The 23,747-nt window shown below is 44.0% G+C and overlaps 1 protein-coding gene across 5 annotated transcripts in view; it reads left to right on the top strand.

Annotated features, from left to right (window-relative positions):
• PRICKLE2 (prickle planar cell polarity protein 2) overlaps positions 1-14,586 on the top strand; it is a 332,917-nt gene extending 318,331 nt beyond the window's left edge. For all 5 annotated transcript variants that reach the window (XM_023529685.1, XM_023529686.1, XM_011358458.2 and 2 more), the window contains one exon: positions 8,513-14,586. In XM_023529685.1, coding sequence (XP_023385453.1) covers positions 8,513-9,387 — 875 coding nt within the window. In that variant the 3' untranslated portion in view covers positions 9,388-14,586. The remainder of the gene's footprint in view (positions 1-8,512) is intronic.
• The last annotated feature ends 9,161 nt before the right edge of the window (positions 14,587-23,747 follow it).

The raw sequence follows: 23,747 nt of genomic DNA, 5'->3' as shown, positions 1-23,747 counted from the left end.
GTGTTTCTAAAAATGTTGCTTCCTGGTTAGCCCCTTCACTACCTTTTACAAGACCCTGAACTACATGGTCCGTCTTTATTGGGGTAATTGTTTATCAGGAAGTTAGTGTACTGAGCAAGTCAGTGACTAGAAGGTCCAAACTGAGTTTCGATCTCGATCAGGCTCATCCTTGTAACTGTACTGAGTCAATAAGAGAAGTGATTTTAATCCTATTGCAATGCTTGTCACTTCCTAACCATGATGGTTCAAAGGCAAGTCCCTAGAATGAAAAAAAAGCCTCTGTGATTGGGAAAAACAGAATCAGTCATGGCCTTCTTTGGAACCAGCTGGTTTCAGAGAAGTTGGTCTTCATTTTGGGCCAGGCTCATGGAGTGGTCAAGGATGGGAAATGGCCCTTCCGTGAGTAGGGGATGCAGGCCAAGCCTAGGGGAGGAGGAGGGGGATCTAAATCATGAGCACCCACATTCCTCTCCCCTCCTCCAGCCGCCCCCTCCCCCTCAGCAACTGCTGACTGAAGGAAATTGTTTCCTGCGTCTGTTCGCACCTTCCCTGGTACCACAGGAGCAGAGGGCAGACCTGTGACTGCAAACACTTATGACCTGCTGATCACTTGGGACCACTAGATAGGCTGATGACTAAAGAAGAAAGAAAAATGCACCAAGGGCTTAAGATTTCAAAAGCATCAAATGGAGGGCAGAAATAAGATAGAGAAGGCCTTAACCACAGAGAAGTCTGAAAACTCATTAAGAGAAGGACAGGCTATCAAGTGTGGGTTTGTTGAGGAGTTTAAGAGAAAACTGCAATCCCCTGATTTTAGAGACATACCATACCCAATATTGGAATACGGTCATCCTTCTCTAGAACGAAGGACCTCTGCCCTGTCTAGTGACAAGGTCAGGCAGATGTTTGCTGTATGGGGTGGAGCGGGCTTAATCCACGGCCCCTTCTGGAGGGTCAGGAGCAGAGTCCTCCTTAGGCTCCAAGGTTGGATCTGTTCGAGCAGTGGTTCTCAAACAGGGTGATTTTGCCTCCCAAGGGCATCTGACAGTGTCTGGAGGCATTTTGAGTTATCACAACTGCAGAGGAGTGTTAGTAGCATCTAGTGGGTAGGATGCTGCACATCCTGCAAAGCACAGGTCAGCCCCACAACAGAATTATCCCACCCAAGATGCCAAAAGTACTAAGATTCAGAAATCCTGAATTAGAATGTCTGAAGGTATGAAGATGTGGTGTCCTAGAGCAGAAGCACCTTTAGTTGCAAAGATCGTTTTCCTCAAAACTCTGTCGTCGGAAACGGTGTTCCTCTGGTCCTAAGGACATCGCATCACCAGGGGCTGCTCTGTAAGTGCAGATTCAGAATCTGCAAATCTGGTTAGGATGCCATTGCCACTCGTCCACCTATCACATTTTGAAAAGCAAGGGATTTTAAGTGTGTTTATAATCTCCCCGTCCTTTCCTTCCCCCTGTCCCTCTCTTTCCATCCCCATTCCCTAGCTTCCCCTGTCATACTCTGTTCGAACCAATCCATACCCTGTCACCAAAGAACATGTGGTGGTATTTAAACTCCACTGCCCAGATGACAGCTTCTCTCCAGCTGTTGCCAATTTGAAATTCAGAGTGTTGATGAAATCAATTGACTTAGTTGGAAAAAGGATCCTAAGGGACCTGATCAAACTACCCACACACACTGAAATAAACTTGTACCTCAAAGACATTTTTTGCATGGCCTGAGACACTTAGACTGTGTAGAGCTCATGGCTTTGGGAATGCTGAAGCTTGATACAACTTCACAGACAGCACATTTGCATTCTAAACCATAAGGTGACTGTTTTAAGAAAGGGCTAGATAGTAATTATTTTAGGCTTTGCGGGTCATACAGTCTCTGTCAACTGTTCACTTCTGGCATTGTATAGGAAAACAGCCATAGATAGTATGCAAATGAATAGGTGTAGTTGTGTTCCAATAAAACTTTATTTACAAAAACAAGTAATGATCGGGGTTTGATCCATGCGCCATAGTTCGCAAATCCCTATTCTAAACATTTCAATCTCTTCATGTCTTTGCTTTAGCCAAAAAAAAAAAAAAAAAAAGTCATATAGGGAAAAGCTTACTGAAAGGGAGCTGAATCATTAGCATGAGTTGTAAATAGAAAGGGCAATAAATGAGAAACAGAAAGATGTACCAAAAAGGCTGCTGTGACATTTAAATCTGCATTTTCTTCTCTCTGGACTTGGGTGCATACCTTCTGCTCTTAGAACAAATGGTTGGAGGGGTGGGGGTGGGGGAGACACAGCAAAGATTGCCTTTCTCTTCCATGAGACCCAGAGCATTTTTTTAATGGCATTGATTTTTCTCACTGGTTTCTATGAGACTTATTTGCAGTGAGGGGACACTGTTCAGACAGAAATGCTGGTGTTTCTCTACAGTGCCCTGGCTGCACCTTCATGTTGACAGTTTAACCACAGAGAATCCGGGTCTGAATTCAATAGTGACCTCTCCTTGTTGGGGCAAGGCCTGCAGGGCCTGAGGGAACCTGCAGCTCCTCTCCGTGTCTAGACATTTGTGTAGCTCTTGCCTATACTGACCCCTGGGATAAGGATAAATCAGATCGAGGCTTTAACTCCACAGTCACCATCTAGCACTTCTCACAAAGCCTGTATTATTTGGAGAGGGAAAAAAAAAAAAAAAAACCTCTCTGTTAATAAGACAGAGTTCCCTTGAGAGGAGAACGACCTGGCATCTGTGTCTCATGCCGTTAATGGGATGATCTTCTGCCAGGTTCCCCAGAATGTTTTGAGACACTGATAAGGCCAGTATTAAATGTGTGGTCAGACTGTAGGCTTCAGCTGGAGCTCTCTGGAGAACTAGGTTCACAGTCTCCACTGCGCCTACCACACCTCTGCTTCTGCATTCATACATGCGCGCGTGCTCTCTCGCTCTCTCTCTCTCTCTCTCTCTCTCTCTCTCTCTCTCTCTCATCTCTCTCACACACACACACACACACACACACACACAACAAGGCTTGGGCAGTAAGACAAGAAAAGTACATTTATTTCAGGAGAGCAGAGTGGCATTTGGGAGCCCCATTGGTTGAATTATATTGATTTGCAGTGTTTTGACAAATGGAATAAAGAGTTAAATTTCATCTGGGTAGAGAAGTAATCTCCAACTGCAGTTTAGAGGCCCATTTTAACAGCGGCCCATCGTCGCTAAACATGGCCATGTGTCTGGCCCCGTGTGAGTCGTGTTTCTCAGATTCATTCATTCACGTGTTCATGCATTCATCAAGTATTTGCTTGCGTCATTGGCTGGGTATAAAATTCTTGGGGTGTGTTCTATTTCATTGGGGACTTTTAGGCCCTGCATACTTCTTCCAGCATACTGAATCCCAGATGCTGAGATGGGAGCCTACCAAACAGGAGCCAATCCCTGCCCTCATGGAGTTTATAGATTAGCCAAGGAAATGGTGAGAAAATCAAAACTAAACAATTTTATTACAGTTGTATTGAGTCTTAAAAAGAAAGGTACATTTTTCTCATCTAATAGTCACTACAGCTTTCAAGCTTAGATACGATTATGCCCATTTTACTGGTGCATCTCAAGAGGTTCAAAAGTTGTCCCAAGTCACCCAGCCAGGAATTGGTTCTTCAGTTCTGCTCATAGTTATTTTGAGGAAAAGGAAGGGTTTATAAAGTTGGGGTGTGAGCTGTGATAGTATACAGATCCATCTTAGGACATAGAAGCTGCTAATTTAAGCAGATCTCCAGAGCTATGATTAATAAAACAAAACATTTCTTTGCAGACCAAGGCGCTAATTATAAACCACGTGTTCTTCAACTTCAAAACTGGAGAAGCCCCAGATATGTATAATGAACCACCAGAGACAATGAGATTGACAGGTGTAACCGTGGTACTTTTTGTTTCTTGTGGTTAGCGTCCAACCATTTTAATCACAATCAGTTCTCTAAGTCTGGCATACGACAGGTCAGAGGGTGATTACTCTTTCCTAGCAAGGCGCAATGTGAGGATTCATTTACCTCAATTTCACAAATATTTACTAGGCATCAGTGGGGTGCCAGGCACTGTGAGTTCCAGGAAAGTGTAGTGAACAGGAAAACAAGATCCCTGTTCCCATAGGGCATCCATTCAGCTACAAACTTATACATAAATTGAAGAAAATAAGTCAGGATTGGGAACTTAAAAAAGGATCAAGTGCTGCAGAGTGACTCATTAGTAGAGGAACTATTTTCTACTTTAGAAAGAGTGATCAGGGCAGGCATCACAGAAGAGGTGACATTTACATCAGGGCCTTAATGATTAGAAGTCAGCAAAACCGAGAGTTTTCCAAAGGGGGCTGGAATGCGCGTGCTGGTGTGCTGGAGGAGGAGGATTAATGTACGTGAGTCTGAAGCAGGGTAAGTGAGGAACAGCATTGAGTTGGTCAATTTGAAGAGACCAGAGGGCCTTGACGTCTGCATAAGGACTCTGCATTTTGCCAATACTGAAGTTAACCACAGAGGCACCCTGTTTAGAGGCCAGTATATAATCATTGCTCATCTATAGGCAACATTGGCCATTTTGTTCATGCCCTGTGAGCAAGAAGACCCCGAAGAAAAAATCTGAGATAATAAATGAGAACATTGACATTTCTCCTCTCTAGAGTGAGCAGATCTAGCCTTTCCAGTCCCACCCACATGTCTGCCAGGGAAAGAGCTTAGGTTTAGGTAAAACTGACGGTAGACCCTGGGCTTAAGCAATAGGGCCCTCCTGTACTTGCCAGAACACTTCTTTTTCGGGGGGAAGGCGGCAGAGTTAAGGGCATCCTGAGATTCCTGGGATGCAGAAGCACACAAGAGAGGGCAAAGTCACCTCTCAGTGGAACTAAAGCTGCCCTTCACTGATACATCCTCGGGGAAATGTGAATCTCTTCACACACAGGACGTTCTCAGAAATGCTTGACTTTGGGGCTTATAAAAGTCAGGTTCAGGAAAACAGCATGTCTGGGAATGTATACTATTTGCTAGAGCCTAATTCGACTCCAGGCTGTGAGTAGAAAGCCGAGCATAGATCACTGAGCCTGCCCATATAGCTTTTGTTTTTACATGTAATTTTTGAAAATTTTTTCCCTCCTTACTAGAGTTAATCGGCTCACACCACTCATTCATCATCTCAGGTTGCTACCTCTCCTCTCCACCTTCAGAGTAGGGAGGTTCTGGAAGTGATTAGGTTGTTGTAAATCAGCTTTTATGATGTGAATGTCAGAGATAAGCAGCAAGGAATGCAGGAGTTGGAGGACTCAACTCGTCTAGCCCTGACAATTATCCTAGTAATGAAATAAAAAATAGTTATATGACTGGAAAGTATGATGTTTGTCAGAATAGTTTCTTCATAGGCATATCCTATGTTTAAGTTTGGCCCTTTCATGAGAGCATTGCTTTATTTTTATACCATTTTATTGAGGTATATTTACATGAGGTAATGCAAACAAATGTGAAAGTACACCTCAGGGAACTTTTACATATGTATGTCCTTTTATAATCATCACCCAGATCTAGATATAGAACATTTCCATTGACTTAGGAGGTTCCCTTACACCCCCTCCCACTGTTCTGACCTCTGTCACCATAGCCTGTTCTTGAACTTCATATAAATGGCATCAAACAGCATGTAGTCTTTTATCTCTCCCAGCATTTTCTATGAGATTCATCCATTAGATCACAGTTTCTCAACTGTGGCATTATGATGCTTTGAACTGGATAGTTCTTTCTTGTGGGGACTGTCCTGTGCACTATAGGATATTTAGCAGCATCTCTCTGGCCTCTACCCACTAGGGGCTAGTAGCACCTCCCTTCCCCGTAATTTTTCCCCTGGAATTGAAAACCATTGCGTCAAATAAATAAACTACAATTTTTAAGAAACTTCTAATTGGAAATAATTTCAAACTTACTAAAAAGTTGTAAAAATAGAACAAATACAATGTACCTTTTACCTACATTCACCTATCGTTAACATTTGTTTTATCATTTTCTTTCTTGTTCACACATAAACCCACACACAATTTATTTCTGAACCTTTCAAGAGTGGGATACACCCACCTAGGTCATTTGCCACCATGTACTTCTGAGTATATTTCCCAAGAGTGAGGATCTTCTCCAACACTATCATAATTATCAATTAACCACAGTAAATTTAGCACAATATGTTTATCAATTGCCCACATCCCAATTTTTGTCAGTTGATCAATTATTCTTTATAGCATTCATTTTCACTACAGAGAAGTTCCAGTCCAGGATCAGGTATTGTATATATTTGCCATGGTTCCTTAGTATCCTTCAGTCTAGAACATTCCCTCAGCCTTTCCTTGTCTTTTATGATACTGAAAATTTTTTTTAAGAATACAGTCTCTTTTCTTACAAACAGAACATTCCTCAGTTGGAGGTTTATCTAATCTTTCCTCCCGAATATATTCAGGATATGTATTTTTATCTGGAAGACTACTTAAGCAATAGCGTGTCCTTCTTAGAACATCCCATCAGGAGGCACATGATGTCCACTTGCACCTCATCAATGAGGTTAAGTTTGATCTCCACTGTACAGTTATTATGTTTTCTCTTAGAGCTAATAAGCAGTATATAGGGAAACATTTAACACCATGCAAATATTATGCTACCGCATCCAAGTTTACTCCTGAAATTTAGCGTACTTTGACCCTTGCATGAGTAAGTTCTTACCTACACTGGCTAGAAAACGATGATCTTCCAAATCCAGCACTCCTTCTATATGCACTCTCTCTGCTCAGCATTCTACTGTTTATAAGGGCCCACTCATTTCCCCCATTTACTTATTGATATTTTTACCTATTATCAGTATGGACTCATGAATTCCTTTTTTCAATGGTTTATAAATCATGACTGTTTTAAATATTTTGAGGCACAAATTGCTCAGCTTTGGTTAGTGGGAGTCCCTTGAAGTTGGGCCCTGTGTTCTTCTGACAGATCCCCATCACTTTTTATTTTTTAACACTTTCTTACTTTTTGGCATAGCAAGATGTTCCAGGCTCATCTCTCACCTTCCCTTCTCCTGCTTTGGAATTGGCCATTTCTCCAGAGTCCTAGGTTACTTTTAATGGAGAAGGAAGAAAGTACCACAATTTATTTATCCTTTTTCCTGTTAATTGACATTTGAATTGTTTCTAGTTCTGCACTATTATAAAGAAAGCTTCTCGGAATACCCTCGTACATTTTTTGGACCTATGAACTAATTTCTGTTGGGTATATAATCGCAAGTGGTGATGGAAAATCATAGAATCTCTACTCTGGTTATGTACCCAATAGAAATGAGTACATAACATCCACAAAAAGGACACAGATATTCAAAGCAGCTTTTTCATAATTCATCTGTGTATGTATATATTAAGCTTTAGTAGATATTGCTAAGTAGTTTTTCCAAGTGCTCATAACATTCGTTTTGTCAGGGGAGCAGAAGTTATTGGCCCCAGTAGGTAAGGAGAAGTCATCAGTGGCAGGGGTCATAATGGGCCATTGCAATCCAAAGACATGTCTGCGAGCAGAAATGGCAAAATTGCTGATCTTTTCAATACATAATGAGTGGAAAATGCTGGGATTTTGCCAGCTGGTCCATTCTTAAGTTTTAAGAGTGCTGCTTTAAGGTGGGTAAAATGGAAGTTACTGAAGTTAAGAATCTCGTACTACTTTCAGTGTTTTCATCTCGGTGATATCAGTGGCAACACTTAGGGAATGCAGGTCCATTGCTAGGGGCACCAGCTGTTAGAGAGCATTAGGGTCACTACTTTGTTTTAAAATATGTCTCACCACGGGAAGGAGGAATGCACCCAGAGTCCCACTCACATCTTCTGACTGCCAGGGGCCCATTTAGAACCCTGGAACAGTCATTTACTAAACAGTCTGCGGCGAGTAAGTGCCCCTCTCTATCTACCCAGGGACTTACTTAGTTTTCAAGACATTTGAGACAGGGCGAAAGGACAGTAAGCCCATCAGGAAACTGCCAGAGGCTAACAAGAAAGTGAACTGGTCCAGTATCATGAGGCTAGATTTTGGCTCAGCATTGCCAGGAAGTGCTCGGGCATGGCCTGGCCTCTAAAGCTTAGTTTCCTCATCCAGAATATCTGTCCTCCATAGCTTATAGTGCATCGTTAGAATCCAAGAGGTAATTGAAGCACTTTTTAAAGTAAAATTCTAAACAGAGAAAACATACAGATACACAGTAGGCTCTTAGTAACTTCGATGAGCCGTTTTAGGAGTTAATAACTGGTAAAATGCATCTCTGTGGATGCATTTTAGCCCAGTGCCCCGGATAGGGGTGACACTGCTCCACTATAGAGTGGGGAGAGCCCTCCTACACACTGAGAGAACCTTTGTGCAGTGTCCACCTATGTAACTGTAAAGAGGATGGTTCAGATGACCAGCAGTGACCTCCATTGCAGCACATTTGTATTAACCTCCATGGTCTTCTCCTGTCTCCCCGACCCCAGGCCTCTCTGCGGACGGTGGCGCCAAGCGCCAGGAGCACCTCTCCCGGTTTTCCATGCCTGACCTCAGCAAAGACTCTGGAATGAATGTCTCGGAGAAGCTGAGCAACATGGGCACGCTTAACTCATCCATGCAGTTCCGGAGCGCAGAGTCCGTTCGCAGCCTGCTCTCCGCCCAGCAGTACCAGGAGATGGAGGGAAACCTCCACCAGCTCGGCAACCCCATCGGGTACAGAGACCTGCAGTCCCGTGGAAGGATGCATCAGAGCTTTGATTTTGACGGGGGGATGGCGGGCAGCAAGCTACCAGGGCCGGAGGGCGTGAGGATCCAGCCCATGAGCGAACGCACTCGGAGAAGAAGTACGTCCCGCGAGGACACCCGCCGCTTCCGACCTCACCGGTCCCGGCGTTCCCGACGCTCTCGCTCCGACAACGCCCTCCATCTGGTCAGCGAGCGCGAGGCCATCTCTCGGTTGAAAGAAAGACCCCCGCTACGAGCCAGGGAGGACTATGACCAATTCATGCGCCAGCGGAGCTTCCAGGAGAGCCTGGGCCAGGGGTCCCGGAGGGACCTGTATGGCCAGTGCCCGAGGACTGTGTCGGACCTGGCTTTGCAGAATGCCTTTGGGGAGCGATGGGGACCCTACTTCACCGAGTATGATTGGTGTTCCACCTGCTCCTCCTCCTCGGAGTCTGACAACGAGGGCTATTTCCTAGGAGAACCAATCCCCCAGCCAGCCCGCCTGCGATACGTCACGAGTGACGAGCTTCTGCACAAATACAGCTCTTACGGCCTCCCCAAGTCGTCCACGTTGGGCGGCAGGGGACAGTTGCACAGCAGGAAAAGACAAAAGAGCAAAAACTGTATAATTTCTTAATCGGGCTGGGGTCAGGGTATGGGGGAAGATGGGAGCTAAGAATGTAAATTCAGAAACTTGCACTGTTTTCAATTTTAAAGCGCTTTTGGGGGGTGGTTACTGGGAGAGAAGAAGGGAAATGCTGTCAGTTGATGAAGGCAAGATTACAGATTGACTCAATAGGTAGTCACAGTTCTTGGCATGTTGAATATTATTTGCACATTTCACTTTGGAAACTCTAGAGACTCTACGGAGGCCAGGGTTGGTCTCCAACCTCCTGTCAGTGTGTTGAGTTGTCACTCGCAAGATGGCACATTGTTTCCCCGCTCGCTTAAGTCCTCTCTGGTTCTCTTATTTTAGGACCCTTTTTCCAGTAAGTAATTTGTTTATTAGCCAGGACCCAAGACTAAGTTATTTACATGACCATTGTAAATGCAATGTAAATGAGAGTTCTGATAAAATATTTTTGTATTTTGTAATATCAAAGGAATTTCTATATCGTAGGACTCAGTGAAAGACTTGCATGCACATCCAGCATTGTCTTCGAGTAGTATTCAGAGGTGGTCCAGGATCGCCTGCTTTTTTTTCTTTTTTCTATACAAATTTGTTACATGTCAGTGAGACCTTTTTCAAAGGAGTTTATTTAATCTGACTTTCTGTGGCAAAAGAAAAAAAAAAAAAGAAAAAAAAAGAATTAACTATTATACCCAAAGCATTTTATGCTCTATTTCATCTTAAGGAGCCATCCTTAAGTCTACTCTCACCCTCAGTAGAATCTGTTCTCTACAAAGTGTTAGTAATTTTTTAAAATAGCAAACATACTTGCCAATTAGAGAAACCAATCGGTGTCAGTAAAGTTCTGTGAGAAACGCCATCCCTGCTGGGAACATTGAAGTTGCTTACTATTGATCTCTTCCTTGGGGAAAATAAAAGTGACTGTGAGTGGTGCTGTTGTGTGATGTCAGCATGACGTTGTTTTGAATGTGGCATTATTTTCTGGTGCTCATGTTTCCTGGATTGTATTATCCGCTTTCCTTTACCAAGGCAGACGGAACAGCTGCCTTAGCCTGACAACCGGTTGTCCTCAGTGCAAATGAACTTAAGCATTAGGAACTTAGGGACGGAAAGGCTCTGATGGGGCTCTGGGAGTGACAGTGTGTTCTAGTTTGTATGATATGCATGGAGAAGGAATAAGGCAATTGGAAAATACAAAGCAGGTCAAGGGTAAAAACTGAAAGAGAATAGGAAGGAAGGTCAGAGGGGGAGGAAGAGCTTCTGGAAATGAGGTAGGGGAGAGGTGACAGCCGCCTCAAATAGCCCCTCATTGCTTGTGGAAACAATTCAGTGTAACACACTCCATAACCAGAGTATCTGGGTTACCCAGAGAGGTTGAGCTGCTCAGGAGATTTCAGTGTGATGGTCTTGAAAAACAATTGTTGCTGAACGGAGGATTTCCATCTTGAACTTTGGAGACCATTGGTCAGACAGGAAATGGGCTCAAAAGTTAGTTTGCTTAAAGAAGACATTTAACGGTTGTGTTGTTTATAGTAAAATAAAACTTCCTTCCTTGCTTCAGTTAAAAATGAAGCGCTTGCTTTTCCTTCCATTCTCCTCCTCCCCTTAATGGATTATGGCAGTTGAAATAATCCATCGCAGGACCCACCTTTAGTGAGATGTACTGTCGATGTAGTACACAGTGTATCTCAGTGGCCATTTGCCATGGTGAGGTGAACGTGGTCTCTTTTCAGTATAGTAGTTAATATTTTCTAGTATTTTTTTATGGAGAGAATGTGAAAAGTGGCTTTTCAGACACCATGCCAAATGGGTCTGGGGAAAGGAAGGCTGTAAAGGATGTGGAAATAGCACTCCATTCAGGATGTATTAAAATAATTTGCTTTTCAGGTATTAATATGACATTTGTCATTGTCACTGATTTTTTAAAAAAGCAATGCAAATGTTGGTTGTGGCTGTTTTCCGCATGCTATCTTCATATCTAAATGCTTCATTAATTATCCAAGCCTCCAGAGAATTAACTCTATTACGTTTGTATAGTAAGTTTGTAAACTGCTTGGCAAACTGATTTTAAGAAATAATGTGCAACACCACATGACTAAAGTGGCAGATTTCTGGTAGAAATTGGGCAAGTCCAATTTAGGGTTTTGAGTTCCTCGTTCGATGAGAATAAAAAGGCATTTTGGAAAAAGAAAAAAGAGAAACTAGTAGATCACTTAACCTAGCACAAACTGAAAATAATGTAGGTCCTCTGTAGCCTGGAACCCAAGGAAAGAAATTCTCCTGGTAAATATCGCTTTCTAACTCTGTCCTTTCTTGCATTTCTCAGATGAGGCTTTAACCACCATTAGCAGAAAGAAGAAGGTGGCCTAGAAACTGACACATAACTAGTACCCAAAGGGATTGGAGGAATGAGCAATTTCAGATCTAGTTGCCCAGGGAGCATCTAGCAGCGAAATTGGTCAGAGCTTGAGATGTAATGAGATATAAGCCTCAGGGTCAAACTCTCTACAAGCAAGATCACCTCCATCTGTTCCACCGCTGCAGATGTCTTCTCCCCACCCCACATGCAGCCAGGTGCCTTACAGAGAATGCCAGTGGAGGTCGGCTACATCCTAACAATGGTCATGGAGCCTCCAGGTGAAAGCCCCAGAGAGAGCAGGGTGTCATAGTTTTGGGCGTTCTACCTGTTAGTGATAACACATAACATCCCAGAACCCCATCCCTCAAAATTCGATGCATTCTTTTCTGAGGCAAGAACTTAGAGTCTTTCATTGATTCCTCCATTATAACCATGAGCTCTTGTTGGCCAAGCTTTGACTGTAAGGGGGTTCTGCGCTCACCTCTTCTTAGATCACCATTTCACCTTCAATAGACTGTTTTTATAAAAGTGATCTTTTCTGTTTCCTTTCTGCTCTAATGCCTTAGAGTTTTGTTTGTTTTTTACCTCTCATATCAGTCTTCTTGTCTTTTGGTTAACACCACAGATTTAGAGTTCAGTTCATGTCCTATTGCTGCTTCATTCAGTGGCAACAGAACTGGCTCTTTCCCAAGAAGTAGAAGTCATTGACAGTTTCCTGAATGGCCCTGCCAATACATACCACCCTTGATACTGTGAACAGATTTCTTAGCAGGCTGGTGGCATTGAGCATGGCATTCAGGTACCCTTCCTTCTGTCATATAGTTCTGGGATCTCTACCAAGTGTGAAGGTGAATGAGGTGAGGGAAACCAGAACTGTGCTTCTTGGTTTTGCATGTGTTCAAAGGGAGAGAATTCCTACTGTTGGTTGTTTGACACTTTCTTTCCACATTCACCTTCTGTCCTCTAGTCCTTTTTTTCCACCCTCAGTCAGCCCAGTGATCAAACAATTTTGTATTTCTAAAATGGGACCTGGAGGCAGCTCTCCTCCTTTTTCCCATTCTGTAGAGTGCTTCTGCACTGCAACAAGATTATATTTTCTTCTCCCCCTGCGGCAGCTTTCTGCTTTTTGGGTACCACTAGCCATTGTTGAGTTCGGGTGGGGCCAACGATGGCATAGCATGTGCTCTGCCATGCTGAAACAACCTAGGCAGATATAACCATTGTTTCACTGTATAATTCCTAGAGAACACTGATACAGCCTGAAAAATCTTGCAACACTCCAACCAGCCAGAACTGGTGGATCAGAACCGATCTTACTTGTCTGATAACAAGTCTTATTTGTGAACTGATTATTATATCTCTTTCCACCCTGGACTCTTTTGCCATTGGCCGAAAATAGTACACCAGCCATTTAGGAAGTTCCATTCATCAGTATTTGTGAGATTCCAATTTCTGTGCCCCCAGATTATGGATGCTAACAGGCGCTGACTTCTTTAGGCTAAGTGAAGACAAATCTCTTTGGCCTCCTTCTCCCTTTTCATGTTCTTTGCCAGTTATTGCAGGCAGCCTCTGTTCATCCTTTTGCAGAGGTCATAGAAGAGTCTTATGCTTCATCTAATCCCACCTTCTAACAAGAAATAACACATATTTAAATTCCAAAGAAAACTGCTCTTTGTGTATCTCTGTCTAACAAAAACCAGATGCTAACACCTAAGAAGGAGAATCTGTCTGTGACAAAGGAAAGTGGAAGATGGAACCAACTATCTGAATATTTCATGCCAGAAGAGTTGCTATTAGCAACTGTTTTTAGCACCTTCAGGGCTTTGAAATGGGCTCTGTGGACAGCATCCTAGGTACAGGACTCAACCAAGCCTCCTTTACTGATTTTTAAGGCAGTTTCAGGTTGCCGCCTTTTGAGGTATATTTCTTTAAGTACAAGAGAAGTAAAATGAAGAGAGTTTTACTTTGCTTCCAGTGGTCGGTCTCTCTGGGACCTCAGCAGACACCAAAGCTTGTATGTCTGACCACTTGGAAGCAGTCGCCAAGGTTAGGATCAGGAAAGGATTTGATTCTTTTTCCATTTTCTCATAATAGTAGCCCAGTCAACACAAGACTCATAAAACATGACTCACTGTTGAGAGCTATACTATTTTATAAGCTTACTTCCTGCTGACAAAACTAGCTTTCCTCAAGAAGAATAAAAAGGAGGTGGGGGGAAGCCATGTAGTGTTAGGAAAATATTTCTGTGATTCAGACCTGATGAATCTGTAGGATAGGAAAAAAAAAAATTGTTCTATCCAGAGAATTTTCTGAGACATCTCTTCACCCTACTGGGCATTTGACCATTGATGTTCAATAGGTCACCGACCAAGCTTTTCTAAATTTTTCAGAGTGAGTTACTCATCAGCCAGTTCTGTTCTCAATCCTTTCTGGTTGATTTCCATATTTTCTCATAAAGCATTTTGGTTCTATCATGGACCCTGACTTAATACTCTCAAGGCCCATGAGTCCTCCATTTTCCTTAGCAAATTAGGATTTTGGCACTTTTCCCTCTCCTAAACACATTCTTTCCTGTACAGGATTGCTTTGCCCATCCCCTGCTTTAAATCCAAGTACATAAACAAAACCTCAGAGGGCGTGAGATGGTGAGGCAGGCCGGAGTCTGTGTTGTGTGTCGAGTGTCGAGCTGTTTGTTAAGAAGGTCTGCAACAGGCCTTTGGTGTGGGCTCTGCCAGAGACTGTTGTGAACACTTTGCTTGAGATCTGTGCCCTGTAAAATGGATATGATGTTTTACTGATGTCTGTAATACATTTGTAAACTTCCAATAAAATTTGAATAAAAGAAATGTTGACATTCTTCTCAGTCTTCCCTTGCTCTCCCGATTTTTGAAAATCTTTGCCTTTGAGCATCGCAACAGAGGACAGAGAGACTGCACACATCGGGGGATGAGGTTTTCTATGGAAAATGAACCTAATTATTGAAATCAGCATTTCTCAACCACGACATTATCGACTTTGGAGCCTGTTCATTCTTTGTGGTGGAGGATTGTCCTGTGCTTTGTAGGATATTTAATAACGTCTCTGACCTCGACCCACTAGATTTCAGTGGCACCTCTACCCCTGAGTTGTGGCAACCAAAAATGTCTCCATACATCACACCCATGAAGACAGCTGCTATAAAAAATAAATATAATAATAATAAAATAACTCAGAAATTAACAAGTATGGGCAAGGATGTGAAGAAATGAGAACTCTTGTGCACTTTTGGTGGGAATGTAAAATGGTGCAGCCTCTGTGGAGAACAGTATAGCAGTTCCTCAAAAAATTAAAATAGAATTACCTTATGATCCAGCAGTTATACTTCTGGGTATATACCCAAATAATCGAGAGCAAGGCCTCAAAAAGATGTTCATACACTCATGTTCATAGCAGTATTATTCGCAATAGCTAAAAAGGTGGAAGCAACCCAAATGTTCATTGGTGGATGAATGAGTAAACCAAACGTGGTCTGTACATACAATGGAATGTTATTATTCAGCCTTTAAAAGGAAAATTTGACACATGTTGCAACACGAATGATACCTTGAGGACATTATGCTAAATGAAATAAGCCAGTCACAAAAAGACAAATCCGTATAATTCCACTTATATGAGGTACCCAGAGTAGCCAGAATCATAGGATAGCTACAATGGTAATTGTCAGGCTGAGGGGAGAGCAGAATAGGGAGTTGTCTAATGGATAAAGAGTTTCAGTTTTTCAAGATAAACATTCTGGAAATTGGTTGTACAACAATGTGAATGTAATTAACACTATTGAACTGTACACTTAAAAATGGTATATTTTGTTGTCTTGATTTTACCACAATTTAAAAATACCTCCACCCATAGCTGAATGTCTCCTGGTAACAGAAATCATCCCTGATTGAGAAGTACCAGTTGAAATGCTTAGCCTTCTTACCATCTCTGTTCCTTGAGGAGTCTTGAAACCGACTTCTATCCAGGCCAGACAGTTAATTTTCAGTTATTAGCTGGAATTAAAACCAGCATCTGACCCTAAAACATTTGTATTTGCTTGTAAGCAAATAATAAGTGGGTTGTCTAGAAAGTTATATCCACAGCTATGTTCTGGTTAGGATGGCATTAGTATTGTCTGGGAGCCAGGACCAAAGTAGCATGTAGATTTTCCATTGTCTAAGCCACAACATTTAAGAGTTGCTGGATACTGCAGTATCATTTATTCATTCACACAACAAATATTTATTTAGAGTCTGCTCTAGGTACTTGGAATACAGCAATGCACAAAACAAAACTTCCAACCCTAAAGGAGTTTACAAACTTGACTTTCCACTAGGTAAGAAATCTGGAACAGCAAATACTCCCTTCTACCCTAATCATGGGGACTTGGGAGTTGGAAACAAGTTATTTCACTCTATGGCCTTCTTAGAGCCTTGGGATGAAGACTTGTGTTGTGCTGGAAATGGCTATTACTATGCCTGTTCTGCCCACAGACTCTCGTGGAGAGCGTGGCCATCGGGCAGCCATGGTTTTACTATTTGACCTCCCTTTACCTCCTCCTCAGCCAAAGTGATTGGCGTCAAGTGTGGCACCTGGCCAGCAGCCTGTAAGTGACCTAACACAACATGATACACTGGACCAATCAGATTCACTCTCTCAAGATTATAAACTAAGGAATTCCGAGAGAATGAGGCAGTCGGCAGTGGAAGCTGAAACTAAGGATGTATGGGTTGAACAGCTGGGAGGTAGAGTTAGGCCCACAAGCATCCTGGTAAGATGAGGGAGGAGGAAGCAGAAGAGATGGGTAAGCAGAAGCTCAAGCTGAGAGCAGATCTAAGAACAAAGAAGGTTGTGAGTACAGAGAGATATGAAATGGCCTCCTCATCTCCAGATTCCAGGTCCTGCCCTGGAAGTACTCTTCAAGGATTACCTACAATTTTCGTCCTTCACACATCCTTCCCCCATTGTGCTTATGCATTATTGTTACATCATACACCTATATAAGCTCTTATTTACACTCAAGTATTTCTTGCAACCTTAATTAAAACATATGAAACATAAATTCTGAATGCCAGCTACTACACGCTTTTTATTTTGCCCCACTCCCCTTTAGCAATTTAATCCCATCTCAACTATTTGTTAGTTGTATCGTCTTGGAAGATGTCCATGTCCTCGCTAAGCCTCAGTTTTTCTCTATCAAATAGGAGAACAATAGAGTTGTAAGGATATATTGGAATAACTTAGTGCTGTGTCTGACACTGTAAGGACTCAAAACACCCTATTGTTGCTGCTGCTGCTGCTGTTATTATTATTATATTATTATTAATTTCTATCTCACTCAAAAATAAAGGGTGGCAGGAACTAGATATCATTAGTCTAAGAGTGTTGATTGTCTTTTTTTTAATCTAAGTATTAAATTATATTTAGAGATATCTGCAGAAGTCCTGAATCTTTATTACATATAAAAAATGCCCACAAAGCTTACTAAATAATGCTAATCTCTTAGTCCCGTCCACAGAGATTCTGATTCAGGGGATCTGGGATAAAACCCTAGAATCTCCTTTTTTAACGAGGCCTTCCATTGCATTCTGATCTAGCTGGCTTAAAGATCACACTTCAAGAAATTCTTCGTATTTGTTTGCTTGGTTTTTTTTTTTTTCAAGTATCTGGGGAAAACAAACACACCAAAAACCTGTCTCTAAGTTCTACTCACTTCAGGAGAATCTGATAACAAACCCATTGGTCAGGATTGGAGAAATCTGAGCCTGGGGTTTATCACCCAATTCTGGAGGATTTGAGGTATATTCGCTTGAACCCAGGAATGACAATCTTCAAAAAAAGAAATGTCATTTGACTAATTTTTCTTGAGCAATATATATTGAAGAGGAATTTTTCATGCAAATGGCTAGTAATCAGCTCTTTGTTCTGCTTCTGTAGACAGGCTTGCCACATAGGCCAAAGGGCAGGGTTATTTCAAAATCAGCCGAAGACTCACTCTCCCCTTTGCTTGTTCTGTCTAGATAACAGATGTATCGCTTTTGCCTGTTAATCCCTATAAAAGTAAGGTTACCCCTGAGCTCAGAGCTCAGATCTTCAGAGCACTAGCTCTTCTGGGACTGCTAGCATAATAAATCTGAGTTCTCCAACTCTCCGAGTGGTGCTTGGTTTCTCACCGATCTGATTTTTCTGCAACATTTCTGGAAGCCCCAGCGAGATTCCAACCACCCTGGCCCTTTGAGATGCCAGACCAGTGGCTCGGCCGGGCCAGGCTGGAGGGGCTCCAAGATGAACGAGGAGGCACGTCACCTGTCAGTATTCCGGATTCTCTTTCGGACCAGCGCTCCAACTCTCCGGATGGCCAAGTCCCGACTAGACTCAAAGGAGGGACGGACCAACTCACCACGGATGGCCACAGCATAAGATAAGGCCCCAGGGCTCAACACCCCAGTCAGATCTCGTCTTCAGTCGGAAGAGGAGCTTGATCACCTCCTAAAGTCTTCAATTAGAAAACACAGGTCAGGGTCTTCCCAATAGGGGAAGACATCAGAGTTTTCCCAGGGCAAGGGAGAGACAAAGATCAGGGCTTTCCAAAAGTGGGGAGGCAATTTTTTAACCTCTGGTGTGTGAATGTGTGCGTGAATGAGCATCCTGGTCGGTTTGACGTGGTCAGGTACGAATTTGTGGCTCCACAACCTGGCACCCATAAGGCCCCCTAAAGGCTACAGAGTCTGAGTGGACTCATCTGCAATTCTGTAGTGCACAGCATATGGTCTAGGGCGGCATTGGACTAGTGTCCGATTTTAAGTCACAAAGCTGAGTCTGCTACAGCCAAACGTCACCTAAGCTCGTTTGGGACACAGCCAGATAAGCATCTGAGTGGTCTCCTCTTTGGAGGAGGCACCCACCCTTGTTTGTCTTTGCACCACCAACACAGGCGGGGATACACAGGGAGGGGGACAATTGATTGATGATTCAGCTTAAGAATTGTCTATCTCCAAATAGCCCTTTTGACTTAGGGGCCCTTTGTCAAATTATTTTCTTGAAATTTTAAGGTCTATTTTCCCTCTTCGTTAGGAAGCTCCCTAAGGCAATATGCGTGGAGGTTCCTCTAAGCCAACTGTCTTAAATTGTATGTTGAAAAATTTTAAGCAAGGTTTCCCAGGGGATTACAGGGTCAAATTGACCCCAGGAGACCTCTGTACTCTTTGTGAGCTTAAATGGCCCGCCTTTGGGATAGGACGGCCTTCAGAAGGACCCTGGATCTCCCCACTATTAGAGCTCTTTACGGGGTAGTGACAGGGACCCCTGAACATCCAGACCAGTTTCCATACATAGACTCATGGTTGCAAATCACTGCTGTAGCCAAGCCCAAGTCCATGGCGTCTTCGCTCAGCCACACAGCCAGCCCAGCAGCCTGCCTCTCCAAGAGACGCAAGACCCTTTTGAGATTCGCGAAGACGGCACACTGCAGCCTGGCCTCCCTGTCCTCTACTATCAGCCTTTCAGCACAACCGACCTCCTCAACTAGAAACAACACAGTCCGTCCAATTCAGAGAAACCCCAGGTGCTGATTGATCTGCTCAAGTCCATCTTCCATACTCATCAGCCTACCTGGAATGACTGTCACCAACTCCTCCTCTCTTCAACACCAAAGAACAATGCCAGATTCTGTCAGAAGTGGGGGGATGGCTCCAAGAACAAGCACTGGATGGTGCACTAGAACCCACAGCATGGGCCTAGGGGGCTGCACCTGATGCCAGGCCCAATTGGGACTTCAACATCCCAAATGGAAGAGGCCATACTGCAGGAGGTGAAAGCTGGGGCCAGAAAGCCGACAAACATGTCCAAAATGGCGGAAGTACTCCAGAAGCCAGATAAGTCACCCACAAGAGTTCAATAAGAGACTATGCGAGGCGTTCCAGGTGTATACCCCTTTTGACCTTGAATCACAAGAAAACCAACAAATGGTCAACGTGGCATTTGTGGCTCAATCTTACACTGACATCTGCCACAAGCTTCAAAAATTAGAGGGCTTTGCTGGGATGAACACCACCCAGCTGCTGGAGGACACAGACACGACCGGAAGGCCCAAAAGATAGCTGATAAGTGGATGAAACATAAGGTGTCCCTGTTGGCAGCCACATTAGGGAACCCAGGTCTGATATAACAGACTGCTCCCCCACGGAAGGGAGAGACCAAAAGGAGACCACTACTATGCCATGACTAATGTGCCTACTGCAAAGAGACCGGCCATTGGAAAAACTAGTGCCCTCACTGCGAGAGAAGATCTGAAGGGTCAAAGAAGTTCAATCAACGTCGTAAAGGAAAATGCCAGCCTGAGCCAATTGTCTAAGACCTTATCGGCCTGGCCAGAGCAGAGTCAGACTAAGGACAACCGGGCTCCCTGATCCTGGGTCCCCAGGAGCCTACAGTCGCAACAGAAGTAGGGGGCCAATCAATGACCTTTATGGTGGACACTGGGGCTGAACACTCTGTGGTGACCATGCCCATGGTTCCCCTCGCAGACCGAACAGCAACTATTGTCGGGGCCACGGGGTACCGAACTGCCCGCTTATTCTGCAAAGCCCGCTCATTTTGGTTATGGGGTCACCTAGTGACTCACGAGTTCCTGTACCTACCAGAGTGCCCCATCCCCCTTTTGGGTAGAGACTTATTAATGAAGCTTGGAGCACAGATCACCTTTGCCCCCCGGGAAGCCCACCAGTCTCACCCTGGGGAGCCAACCTCCTCTAATGATGGCTGTGATTGTACCCAGGGAAGACGAATGGCACCTCTGTTCTCTGGAAAGAAAACAAACAAATCCAACTAGACTGCTCGAAGAGTTCCCTGCTGTCTGAACAGAAAAGGGGCCCCAGCTCTAGCCAAAAACACTTTTGACCAATGCCCCAGCATTAGGACTACCAGACGTGACACGAGACTTTAACCTCTTCGTACATGAGAAGAATCACACTGCACTGGGGGATCCTCACATAAACAATCAGCTCATGGCAGCTCCCAATTGCATATCTGTTCAAACAGCTAGATCTTGTGGCTGCGGGATGGCCGCCACGCCTCCGGGCCTTAGCTGCCACGGTAATCCTGATCGGAGAAGTGGACAAGCTCATGCTGGGACAGAATATAAATGTAAAGGTCACCCATGCTGTAATCAGGGACATAAGTAGCTGACCAACACCAGGATAACTCATTATTAGGGACTGCTTTGCGAAAATCCATGTGTCTACCTCGAGACTGTGCGGACATTGAACCCTGCTACTTATCTGCCCACTGAGAAGGGGCCTCCCAACCATGATTGTGAAGAGGTCATGGATGAAGTCTACTCAAGCAGGCCGGACCTGACTGACATTCCTCTTCAGAACCCAGAACTGGTATTGTTCACTGATGGGAGCAGCTTCATCCCTGAAGGACAGAGCAAAGCCAGCTACACAATAACAACTACCAATGAGGTAATTGGAGGTGAGGCTCTGCCACAGGGCTGGTCATCACAGCGGGCTGAACTATGGGCACTCATGCAGGTGCTGCAGCAGGCTGAAGGGAAATGAAACAATATCTATACGACCCAAGTTAAGCCTTTGCTACTTCGCACATACATGGGGCCATTTATAAAGATAGGGGATTATGGACGGCAGGAGGAAAAAAAATCAAGAACAAAGAAGAAATCCTTCAACTGTTAGAGGCAGTTTGGAAGCCTTCTAAAGTGGCAGTTATTCACTGCCAGGGCCACCAGAGAGGAAGTGACCCTATCAGTAGGGGAAACCAACTAGCAGACCAAGCAGCTAAGGAGCCTGCCCACCAACCAAGTGCCACAACAGGTCCTGAGCCAGTCTCCAAGATTCTCCTAGCACCAGAATTGGCCTCTGTCCCAGAAATACACCAAGGAAGAAGAACAATGGGCCTTAAATGAAAGGGGAACCAAGAGAAAGGATGGCTGGTGGGAGTTTCCAGATCAAAGACTCTATTCTGGCTGTGATGGCAGCTCAGCTGGTGTCGACACCATGAGTTGACTCACCTAGGGAAGACTACTTTAGAAAGCCTGTTAGGCTCCTACTATTTTATACCCAAACTCTCAACCCTGTGCACCCAGATCAGTGCTAGATGTGTAACTTGTGTGTGAAATAACACTGGCCAAAGGCCAAATTCCAATCCAAGGGTGCAAACAATTGGGACTATGCCCTTTGAAGACATAGAAGTGGACTTTACTAAGCTCAAGCATTGCCAGGGCCACTGATACTTGCTTGTGTTGATTTGTACCTACTCCGGATAGGCTGAAGCTTTCCCTACATGCCATGAATGGGCACAAGAAGTAGCTAGGGCCTTGTTGAGTAAGGGCTGCCCCTCTCTATAGGATCAGAGGATGGACCTGCCTTTGTGTCTGAGATAGTCTGGACTCTGTCCAAAGCTCTAGCAATCAGGCCACAGAGTTCAGGGAAAGTTGAGCACATGAACCAGACCCTCAAGACCACTCTAGCTAAGCTTTGTCAGGAAACCCAGTTACCTTTGATTGGCTTGCTGCCTTTGGCTCTACTCCAAGCACGGTGTACCCCAAGGCTTTCAGGCTACTCCCCTTTTGAAATCCTTTATGGGAGACCTCCCCCAGTGATAGGTCTGCTAAAAGGAGACCCTCGACTAATAGCTGACCTAGAAATGTCCCAACACCTTCAGGCTCTAGGGAGGATCCTCTACCATATCACCCAGGAAACCCTAGAAAGAGCTCTTATCCCCTTAGGAAATTGGGTCCACCCTTAATGGCCAAGAGATGAAGTATGAGTTAAAGATTGGAAGAAGGAGCTACTCCAGCCAACTCTGGACTGTTAAGGTATCACTGCTTAACCTGATCACTGAGGTTAAGCAGTGATACCTTAACCTCACTGGTGTTAAGGTTGCAGGTATCACCCTGTTGATCCACCACACCTAAGTTAAGAGAGCAACACCTCCGGGAAAAACGAGAGACATGGACTGCAGAGCCTCTTCCTGATCAGCCACTGTGAATCACATTCCGGAGGCAGCAGAAATCCACCTGAGATTATTGGCCCTGCTCTGGCTACCCCCAGAAGCTGGCCAGTCTACGCACAGCAGAAGCTTAAGGATCAACCATCCAGACTGTCTAGATGTATTGTTTTATATTAATCAATCTGGTATAGTTAGAGATGCAGCCAAGAGGCTTACAGGTAGAGCCTCGAAAATCTGCCAACAATTGAACGAGTCATGGGGGTCCTGGTCCAGAATATGGAGTTAGGGGTCCTGTTTTCTCTCACTTGCAGGACCTCTCTTATCTGGTCCTGAACTGTCTTGTCAAGTTTGTCTCCTCGTGCCTAGAATCCATAAAGTTACAAATGGTTGTGACATCAAGATCACCCTTATACTAGCCCCTAGGCCAAGAAAATCAAGAGGTTGATGCCCTAAAAGAATTTAAAGGGTATCAAAAGTGGTGATTGAAGAGGAATTTTCCACTCAAATGGCTAACCTTGTAAACAGCTCTTTGTGCTGCTTCTGTAGACATGCTTGCCGCATAGACCGCAGGGCAGAGTGACCTCGAGATCAATTGAAGACTCACCCTCTCCTTTGCTTGTTCTGTCTAAATCACAGATATCCACAACCTCCCTAACCCTACGACTCCAAATAGCCCAGTCTGTCGAACACCAATAAGGAACCAAAAATATTATAAATCTATACTAAGTATTTCAAATCTCTACTGTCTCTTAAGGAAATGCCAAAGGAGAAGATGAGTTTTTAATGCATAACAAACTTCTTAAAATTCTCTCCATTGCTACCTCTCCCATTATTCTGCATGTGGATACCAGCTTTCCCCCAAACTCTGTTTCTTTCCTCCTCTCGACTTCCACCCTAAACATACCAAGTGCACAGACCTTTTATGTCCCACTTTCCCTTCTCCTTTACCTGCTCTTTATTATGTAAATAAAATTGGCTAGTCTGTGCGCATAGTTTTTACTCTGCTTCACCCAATACCCAGACT

The sequence above is a fragment of the Pteropus vampyrus genome, unplaced genomic scaffold (genome assembly GCF_000151845.1).
Source record: "Pteropus vampyrus isolate Shadow unplaced genomic scaffold, Pvam_2.0 Scaffold41, whole genome shotgun sequence".
Classification (NCBI taxonomy): domain Eukaryota; kingdom Metazoa; phylum Chordata; class Mammalia; order Chiroptera; family Pteropodidae; genus Pteropus; species Pteropus vampyrus.
This window is presented reverse-complemented; position numbering and strand designations above follow the sequence as displayed.